Source organism: Erpetoichthys calabaricus, chromosome 4 (genome assembly GCF_900747795.2).
Source record: "Erpetoichthys calabaricus chromosome 4, fErpCal1.3, whole genome shotgun sequence".
Taxonomy (NCBI): domain Eukaryota; kingdom Metazoa; phylum Chordata; class Cladistia; order Polypteriformes; family Polypteridae; genus Erpetoichthys; species Erpetoichthys calabaricus.
The window spans coordinates 305,775,717-305,785,975 of NC_041397.2; the positions used below are offsets into that span (position 1 = coordinate 305,775,717).

Consider the following 10,259-nt stretch of genomic DNA (forward strand, 5'->3'; position numbering starts at 1 on the left):
AGATATTTTTAAATATTAAAAAAACTTCAATAAAACATTAAATGCACATAAATCCAGGCTGACACATAACGCATATGAATGGAAGGTGGGAATACAGAACAAACTACTAAGTCATGTTGCAGACAGGGATGCCTTAATAACATTTAAAAAGTATCTGAAAGAGATATAGTGACAATTTAGCTATTAGCCAATAAAAGAAAGTTGATGTATGGAATTGTTTTATGTTTTATGTCTTATGTTTTCCTTATGCAAGCATTGCATGCTACTCTTGGTGTTACTTTAGAAGAATTGTAGAAATGGCAAGTTTTGTTGAGCTGAATGGTGCATTCTTGTCTAGATTGTTCTAATGTTCTATTTAGTATTTTATTATATTAACTGTTGTGATGATGAAATTAAATTTAATAATGCATTGGTTCTCAAACTTTCCATAATGAGTACAACCTCAGAAAATATTTGGCTCTTCAAGTACCTCAATTATTACCAGCATTTCAAAACAGTAGCATAGGCCTATTTAACACTAGAATCCCTGAAGCCTACGAAAAAAGTTGTAATTCTGGGTCATCTTAAATTTCTCCACACCTCCTCATCAGTGTCTTTGTTTTGCAGATGTGTCAGTCAGCAAATGCAGCTGAAGTTCTCCCAGGGGGGTATTTTCCGTACGTCGCTTAAATCATCCGAGATCAGATGCCTCATCTTGGATGAGTTAATGCCTGTGAAATTCATCCGTGATAAGTCGGTTTTTCAAACGCAGCCGTGTAGTAGATTAGTTTAGCTGGATCTAATCATACGAGATGAATGCGCGCGCCCGCGCTGAGTGAAAAGCCCATATATACTGAGTCTAGAAAACATGATCAGCAAGTCTTTGATAGGCTGTAACAAAATGACAAAAGAACGGGCGCATTTTTTTTTTCACACAAGCGGAGCAAGAACTTTTATTTGAAGGACATGAAGAATTTCAAGATTTAATATACACAAGGGGTAACACTGCAAAAGCAGCAAAAACCAGAAAAGACGGCTGTCAAAAAGTGGCCGACAAATTAAACACGTGTGCATTGTACTTACTGAAAGCAGCGTTTCATTTCCTATGTGTCAGATTAATTATTATTTAATATGTCGTAATTCCAGATCAAACGTGAGCACAAGGAGAACACAGGAACAAGTTAAAGTGAAGTACAAGAATATACTTCAAACTGGTAAATATTGGTATATAACTATTTAAAGAACTGTTGACATAAAGAATCATATATAATGTAAAGAACATTAATTTTAAAGCTAATAAGAAGGCAGACAAGCAAAAAACAGGTGGAGGTCCACGCGGTCCAGACTTAACCCCTGCAGAAGAGTTGGCTCTCCAGCAAAATGCCCATCGCCCTCTTTCTGAGGGCATTCCAGTGGGAAGCTCCTCCTCAGAACCAGTGGCAGGATGCAGTGGTCACTTCATTTCAGGTAAAGGATGGCCATTGCATATATTTGTCCTCAATGTGTGCCATACGTAGGTTTCATATAGCCCTCTTTTTTTGGGGGGTCAGTTGCAGGGAATGTCATATCCCTAGAACCTGTGTCTGACCAACGAGATATTGACAAAGGTCAAATAATTGATGAAGACACTGTGTCTGATTATTCATCAGGAGGAGAGGTACATTTTCCAAATAATGTTTGATCAAACTCCACTGTGATCAGTCCCATGTGCCCCAATCACATTTGGAAATCCTGGGTAATGAGAATGTTAGGCTGATTGTGAGATTCTTCATGGAACTGTGGGTGTTTTTGCCTGTGTGTTACCTACCTGCAATGGCATGAAACGCCTCTTTTGTCTGCACACGCAGGTGTCCAGGAAACACTATGAAAACCTGAAGGAAATATTTCAGAACCAAACAGACTTTGCAAATTACCTGCCAAACTGCACTTTTAGATAGATTTTCTGCATCGCCTACAGTATATAAAAAAAGTGCCGCTTGCAAAAAACCTCAAAGCAATGCCTACTGTCTGTGTGGTTGTGAGGGCCCGACTTCGCCGAGTTTGACTTCGAATATAAGGTGCTAATAAATCTTTGAGGTACAATATTCCCCCCTGGCTAAAGTGGTATCTTTCGAAAAGAATTTCCTCCGGGAGCAATTAAGGATCTTGCCGATCGCGCAAACCCCTCTCTATATGAAATTCTTGTCTTATAATTTGCACACCAATATCAATTGGTCGCTCATTCATGAACGGCGAAACCATGACTGAATGAATTCCATGCACGGACACTGATTAAGTGTGTGAGCTAATCCGTGTTTACATAGAACAAACCTGATCCGAGTAGGTTTGAGGATTAGGATGTATTGCTATGACAACACATCCAGCAAGAGTTTCGATAAAACCGACAGATCCAGGATCAGGCCAAATCATCAACAATTACATCCGGCTAAACGAGTAATCGACGTACGAAAAATACCCCCCAGCTCAGGTCTCTTTATTTGGGTGTGAGGTGCCTGGAGTTGTATTGGGTAGATAATATTGAAATTTGGAATACATGCATTTCATGTGTGTTTTATTTCTACAATGATCTGTGTAAATATAGAATGACAGGACACTGCAAAGGAAGAAATGTTGAACAAATAACTAAGACATAAATTTTTTTCATGTTATAATAATGAAAAAATGCAGATGTGAAATGTATAAAGCATTAGGACTGAAGTCCAAATATCAAATAAACACTTTCACAAAAGTTATAACAAAACAAGTGCACCTTTATTCAAGAATATAACCAAAGAAAAAGATATTATTGAATTTACATGTTGCTGCCAAATATATAAAAACCGAAGCCCTAACATCAGTTGTATGGCTGGTGTAGAGGTAAGAACAGCTACCTCTGAATCAAGAGGTTATGAGTTCAATCCTGGGTTTTCCCAGCATTTTCCCTTTTAGGTAGTGAGCTTCTCTTGTTGTTACTATTATATAATAAAAACATACATTTGTTTTGAGTCTGTAACAGCCGGTGTAAAGTTTTGCTACTTGTAAAAGTTCGTGTTTTTTTATTTTTTTTATTCAGTTTTATTCTGTCAGTCAAATTCACGTGGTATAACGAACTTGCCTCTCCCTCTCTGAGTTGATAGCATTTATCTCCATTCTTTTCACAAGAGCAGCAATGACCACAGTTGGTGCTGTGACTGATGACTGATCAGAACTATTTGTTGTAGCAGTAATCAAAGATACAATGCCCTGTGACTGCTTTCAGGCTACCATGCGGCATTTGTGCTTTGACAACAAAGACACCCATGCAGAACGTGTAAAAAACGACAGATTTGCATGTGCATGTGCAATGCTACTCTTTATTTAGGAAAAGATCCCAGTCAACCCACGGGAGAAAGACTGCTGCACTGCAACACAACTCTGCTTGGCACCATAAATAAAGTGGGACTTCCACCTGCAGCTCAAGTCTCTCCAATATGTGAGCAATTCTCCATGCTAGAGTTTAGATCTGGAAGTGACATGCTGACAGTGTATGCGCCCAAAAAGAAGCCTGTCTGCATTCCCAGTACCATGCACCATACAGCGGTGGTTGGGCAAGACTGAAAAAAAAACATGCTCAAATGACAACTCATGTTCAAATAGCGTAGCATTTTTAAATAATTGAGTTTTCATGCATGGATGTGTGTGTGTGTGCATCACAGAGCACATGAAATAGGCAGTAATGCATCAGTCTGGCCTTTATGAAGTTCACAATTTTCACAGCTGAGTCTAGTACAGACCTAAGTTCTTTGGCCATTTTCTTCACTTCGAGGATGCTGCAGTGAGTCCATTGTATCTCTGGTGCAAACTCGCAAATTTGACCTATTACTCTGCTGTTGCGACCTGTCATAGCCCTAGTGTCATCAGTGAAGACACCAACACATTTTTTCCAATCGAGCCCATTCTCTTGAAAATATGCATTCAGGAGTGTTTAAGATATGTTCACTTGTAGTTCTGGTCTGAAGCGACAGACAGAACAGAAAGTCCTATTGTGCTGCGCTTTGATATTCATATGTAATGTAAACAAGCAAATTGGCCATATCTGCAACATCTGTAGATTTGTCGAGCTGAATGTAAAAATAAAATAGCAACTTCTTTTAATGCGCTCAATCAGTGTGTTTTTAACATCATCTGTCATGACTCCTATTATCTACGACACTGTGTCATTGGCAAGCAGTATAAAGTTCAACAGTTTAGCAACCTTCATTCCACACATGATGCGTGTTACCTCTTTGGCTAATGGTAGACAGAGTTGTTTGCCAATTGTGTGTGGCTTACCGCTTTTGCTATGATGAGACTGGCATGATTCGAAGCTTCTTGTGCTTTGGCTATGGATGTAGCACAAAACCGAATTGCTGGCTTGGACTGCTTTAGATCCTTGTGTTTTAATGGATGACTGCACATGTCTGCAGGAGTCTCTGCTGCCTGAGCAGACCTGAATGGTTGAGCAGCAGTTATGTGGTTTCTGCAAGTGATGTCAACCCCTTTTTTTATAAGTAAGGTGGTGCAAGTCCATGCAAGGCCTTATACGTTAAAGTAAGAACTTTAAAATCAGGTCTTGCTTGTACTGGTAACCATTAAAGAGGAGCTAGAATGGGTGGTATATGCATGTTTTTTTTGTAAAGATTCTAGCTGCAGCATTCTGAGCAAGACTTCCAGTAGCACAACTAGGAAGACCAGAGAAAAGGGCATTACAATAATTGAGTCTGGAAGAAAACCTGCATGTATTATTGTTTCAGCATCACACAAAGACAAAATAGATCAGATTTCTGCAATATTGCTAAAATGAAAAAGTGCTGTCTTGGTAATGACCGTGATATGAGACCAGAATGTGAGCCAAAAATCAAAAATTATGCCAAGATTGTTAATGGTTGAATTCTCAGAAATACTACAGCCATCAATATTAACACTCATGTTCTCACACAAGTGTCCATATTTGACTTGTCTAACAAAAAAATAACTAATATTTAAGAGCAGAAACCTAATGTCCATTCATTTTTTTAATTTCTGAGTTAAGAATGGTAATTTGGCTTTTCATATTTCTCTCTCTCTCTCTCTCTCTCTCTCTCTCTCTCTATATATATATATATATATATATATATATATATATATAGTCACATGCATACACATAGGGGACAGCCTAAAGGCTCTAGTAAATAGTAACACCCTGCCGCCCCAAGGGTTGGCACTGTGTAATAATGTCTCTCGTCTTCCTCCTTTTGCATACTGGAAGACTGGTGGCTTTACCACCACCTGGACCCACCTCTTCTAGCCAGAAATCCTCAAAGCTGGAAGATCACCTGTGTTATCGTGATTTTTCCCTCTTTCTATCCCTTACATGCACTTGCCAGGTTTGTTATTAGATTGGTCTACTCCTGCACCTTAAGAATAACACACACATACATATATATACACACATACACTCAGACCCTAACCACAACAGTGCCCTATGAATGACACACACACAGCTGGTTATCTCCTACAGCTTTAAACCACACAAGTACCAAAAGAATAGCGCAACTTGTCACTCTCTTAGCACTTCAAGAGACTTACTTATTATCAGCACGAACAACATACGATGTTTTAAATATATCTCAGATCTAAATATTACACTGTTCCTTTTCTGACGTCGCTTTTAAACATGGCATATTTATTATAAAATTCTACCTGGGTTTCGCAACATGTGATTGTTAGATATTCTGATTGGCTGTCTGTCAATATAATGGATAAATTCACTCAGATGCTTTAATCTTGTTTGAGTATGTCTGCTTTTTTTAAAGGAATAAAGTTTCTAATGTTTTAACAATCTCCTGTCTCAAGCTGTAATTCCCAGTCCCATAGCATCTCCTTCTATTCACAGGTCATAAAGTCATCGGATACAGCTTTAACCATAGTCCGTCTTCTCTTCCCAAGCTGTAAGCCAATTTAGTCCTGGTGCGTTTCCCTTCACAGATGACAAAATCATCAGTACAGCTTGAGGCTCCTTCTGAATTCCTGCTCAGTTCAAACAGATGGTACTGATATTTAAGTTCATCTGTTGTTTTGTCTTGAACAAAATATAATGAAAATATAGACTAAAATTTACAGATTGTATACACCACAACATCACCCCTTCAGAATTAGGCACTTTTTGCGATTGCTGTGTCACGTAATATCCAATGTTATGGAAAAAACTGCTATTACCTAAAAAAAAAAATGAAGTCTCCATAAATGGCAGCTCAATGCCACAATGTGACCTTCTCATGTTTTAGACGTTTCCCCAGATATTTTGAAGTGTCAGATGTAAAACTGTAATATTCATGTACTTCTCTGGACATGCTAGAATGTCGGAGTGGGGTCTGACTACTGTGAGGGATGGCTGGAAACCTTACTCAGCTGGGATACGCTCAACGTTGAAGGACTGGGAGAGATAGCGTACACAGGGCATTGTCTCCCTGGAACACTAGATGGCAGCACCCCTGGGTTACAGCAGCACCATCGGTTCCCACAGGGAATCATGGGAACTGGAGTTTTCTGGCTCAGCAATGTTAGGTTCCTTGAGCGTTGCCGAGGATCGCAGAGAGAACTTGCGTGCCCAGCTTGGTTGGGCTGCAACCTTACCTGCAAATGCTCCCGGGACAGGACTTTGAGACACCAGAAGGACTCCCAGGTTTTGTATAAAGGGAGCAGCCCTGTATTAGTCTTGGAGCCAGAGTCGGGAAAAGGATGACAATGCTTGCTGGATGAGAGGAGGAGAGGCAGAAAGAAGAGACGAATGAGAGAAGAAGTATAGCTGTGTACTTCACTGTACTTGTGGCTGTGGCATGGGAAACGCTTACTTTGGAAGAGCTTCTCAAAATAAAAGCTCATTGTGTTGAATGAACTTGTACCTGAGCCTGTGTATCTGGTGTTTGGGGAGCTGGAGCACCCCCTGGAGGCAGCATTTATAGTTAATTTGGTGAAAGTGTTTTGCTTCTTTGTTGATTGTTAATTATGAAAGGAACACCACATTTTCAACATTTTGTTGGCATTTTATACCTCATAAATAGTGCAGCTGGGATCAGCTCTTTCTGACAGGACATGATTTGATGCTTTACTCTTTAATCAATGAGGCTTTAAATGTTAAATGTGCTCTTTTGCAGGTTAGTTTCAAAGCATTGGTTGCCCCAGTAACTGAGCTGGATTTCATCAGATCTTTCTTTCTGGAATAGTCAAAGCCTTAGCCTGTTCCACAAAGCAGGATTAGCAAATTATCCAAGTCTTTGGCCTCACACATCACATAATTCTGGCTTAATATGGTCCAGATACACAGGTTGGCTACGTCCATATTTTCTAGAAAGGAATTAAGCAGATTTCTTTGATCCCGATTTACTTTAGCCAGATTTCATAATACTCCTTCTCTCTGGAGTGGACATCTGGACTGTTTATCGTTTATTTGTTTGCTTAACATTTGTAATTAATTTAGGACACTTTGTGGAATTCTGTTTTCATTGTGACTTTAAAGAGTCATTTTGTCTTGATCAGAGTCAAAAAAGCCAAATGTTATTCAATGTTCCAAGGGAGTACAAACAGCTGCTTGTGAACTATAAGAGAACAAGAGAGGTAAGATACTCTTTTTCGATGTGGCTGAAAGAAAAGATTCTGACTTATAAATGCTAGACTAACAGAAGTCTTAAAAAAAAGAAGGAAGAGGAACAAGAGTGTGTAGGAATTTCAGAGTCCAAAGACTGGAGATTGCAAACAGCATTTGGGTGTAATTGCTATAACCTGTTAAAATTGCCAAATTAAACAAAATGTGAAGGGATATAACTTTATTTGTTTATTTGTCCCCACAGGGAAATTTGGCTTTTTACAGAAGCTGTTTAAATGAATAAATACATAAATAGGATATAAATAAATAAATATACACACACTATGGTCTGAACAAATCAGACTGACTAAAACGTAACAAAATTAAAAAAGGCAGTCCCGTCCCAGTGAGGTGCTAAACAGATGTATTGCTGCAGATATAAAGGAGCCCCATTTGTGTTTCTTGACACACTTCTGCTGAATAACGTGTTGGCTGAAAGTCTTCAGTGTTGGTGTGTCAGAGAGAGGATGTGCAACATCGTTCATAATGGGGCACAGTTTTGTTTTAGTTCTTGCCTTTGCTAAGACCTCTTTGGGGTCCAGAGTGTGTCCCATAACAGTCTGCCCTTTTAATTAGGTTGTTGATTTGGAAGGTCTCTCTTGACAATGTGATGTCACCAGTGGGTTGGATGATGACTGACTGACTGACTGACTATTAGGTAATCTTCAGTGTTCATGTTTCTGTGAATCAGTTTGTAATTATCTACAGCTCTATTTGTTTATCAGTAAGAGTAGTAAATCTCTGTTCAACAGTTTATATTTTATTTCATCCTTATAACAGTTGATCTTCTCCAAATAAAGAGTCTATGAATGCTTTTATTTATTTCTTTATTCCTAAAACTGTATATACTGGGGTTCATCATGGATGGCACTGCATTCCCAAGAATAAAAAGAATATTATAAGTTTCTGTTGGTATCATTATTCCTGCTGTTGGCATTATATAAAACAAGGCAAGTGGAATATAAAAGAGTCCGACCACGAGAAGGTGGGTCACACAAGTGTCAAAAACCTTACTTTTTGAACCTGTTGAAGATATCCTAAGGGCTTCAATAGCAATCCGACTGTAGGACAGAAGAACTAAAACTAATGGGAAGACCCCACTGGCAACGACAGAAGCAGACATAGGCAATAAATATTTTGGCTGTTCAGAACATGAAATATGGACTACTGTTGGATAATCACAGAAACAGAAAGGAATAATATTGGTACCGCAAAATGAAAGTTCACTAACAGCAATGAGGATATATGATTTGAAAATTATGCCAAAAATATTTGATACTAAGACGCCAATGGCAGCATTTTTATTTGTAATTGCTGAAGGGTACCGCAAAGGGTAAACAATGGCTACATATCGATCAAAAGCCATAAAGGCCAAGAGATACGATTCCATCTCCTCTACATGAGCCATAAGAAACATCTGCAACATGCAGGCTGCATAAGGCACCACTGAAGAGCCAAGCAGAAGGGCAGAGAGCATCTTTGGTATGAGAATTGAGCTGTTTGCTAGGTCGATCACTGCCAAGGTGCCAATGTAGAGGTACATTGGAGCATAGAGTTGAGGATTGAGAGTTATTACCAAAATCACCAGTAGATTTCCAAACATGCATACAAAGTAGATGAATGCAAGAGCACAAATCGTAACGGTCTTCTGGTTTGATTCAATGGCACATTGAAGTATAAATTCTAAGACCATGGTGGTGGCATTGCTCATCTTCATGGAACCTAAAAAGTCATAAAACCAAATATTAAGATATCTGTCATTTTACCTTTTTGTGAAAAATTAGACTATATGACTATAAAATAGAGTAAAATATTGAAGCAAAAAGATAATGGCACACCAAATACCAACTTTGTACAAGACATATAATGTATGACTGATTAGAAAGTGACTATTTTTACAATCTATATTGACATTTAATTTTCCAGAGTTCCATATTAGTCTTTGCCCAAGTTAAAACGTTAACAACTATGAGCTGTCAAGCTTGGGTGACAAAGTTCCACAGGAGAGCTCAAGAAGTAGAAACTTTATTGCTGTTCTGCCAGTTACAAACACAAGTCTCTTACAGAGGCGATCCGGCCTCACAAGGAACAGCTGTCAAATGTGACGCATCAGCCCCAAGTCCTGCTCAAAACAACACAAAGTCTTCTTCATCAATGGGATGTAGCGGGCCGGTGGCAGTGGCCGAAGCAGAGGAATTCTGGAGGAAAAGAGACAGGAGAGTGAGTGACCTCAGGATGGCCACGGCTCGATCTTTTAAATGTTCGAAGCCCTGCACGAGGAGCACGTCGCACGCAAGTTGGCAGCTTATCCGCAAAGAGGTACTGAAAGACCGTGTTTCTTTTCCATTGAAAAACTGTTTAAGAGGGGGTTTCTGAAGGGCCATCGCATCCCCCAGCGGCAGCGGTTACAAAGCTTATTATATATTTGTTGATCAGAAGAGAACTTGTCAACATTTGTGAAGTAAGATGCACAAATTCCTTCTTTTCAAACATTTCATTTATGTAAAATTCTTTTCAAAGGGTTTAGAATTAATGAATGTTTCTATTTGTAAACATTTCTACAAATGCAAACAAAAGAGGCCATTAAGAGACCAGTGTGTATTATTTATTAGTGGTGTTCAGAACTTATTAAAAAAGCATGTGGCTCCAGAGATCATCT

General features: G+C 38.9%; 1 protein-coding gene across 1 annotated transcript; it reads right to left on the bottom strand.

Annotated features, from left to right (window-relative positions):
* Positions 1–5,875: 5,875 nt before the first annotated feature.
* LOC127527592 (olfactory receptor 1052-like) lies at positions 5,876–9,984 on the bottom strand. Its single transcript, XM_051926699.1, has 3 exons — positions 9,924–9,984; positions 8,615–9,322; positions 5,876–5,985 (listed from the first exon to the last, which is right to left on the bottom strand). The coding sequence occupies exons 1-3, from the start codon at positions 9,982–9,984 to the stop codon at positions 5,876–5,878; spliced, it is 879 nt and encodes a 292-aa protein (XP_051782659.1).
* Positions 9,985–10,259: the final 275 nt, after the last annotated feature.

Excerpts from the sequence above, each read along its gene's own strand:
- LOC127527592 (XM_051926699.1), bottom strand. The coding sequence starts at position 9,984 with ATGGCCCTTCAGAAACCCCCTCTTAAACAGTTTTTCAATGGAAAAGAA. Across the intron at positions 9,323-9,923 it reads AAAAGAAACACGGTCTTTCA|GTTCCATGAAGATGAGCAAT; the intron begins GTACCTCTTTGC and ends ATGACTTTTTAG. Across the intron at positions 5,986-8,614 it reads ATCTTCAACAGGTTCAAAAA|GAATTCAGAAGGAGCCTCAA; the intron begins GTAAGGTTTTTG and ends TGAACTGAGCAG.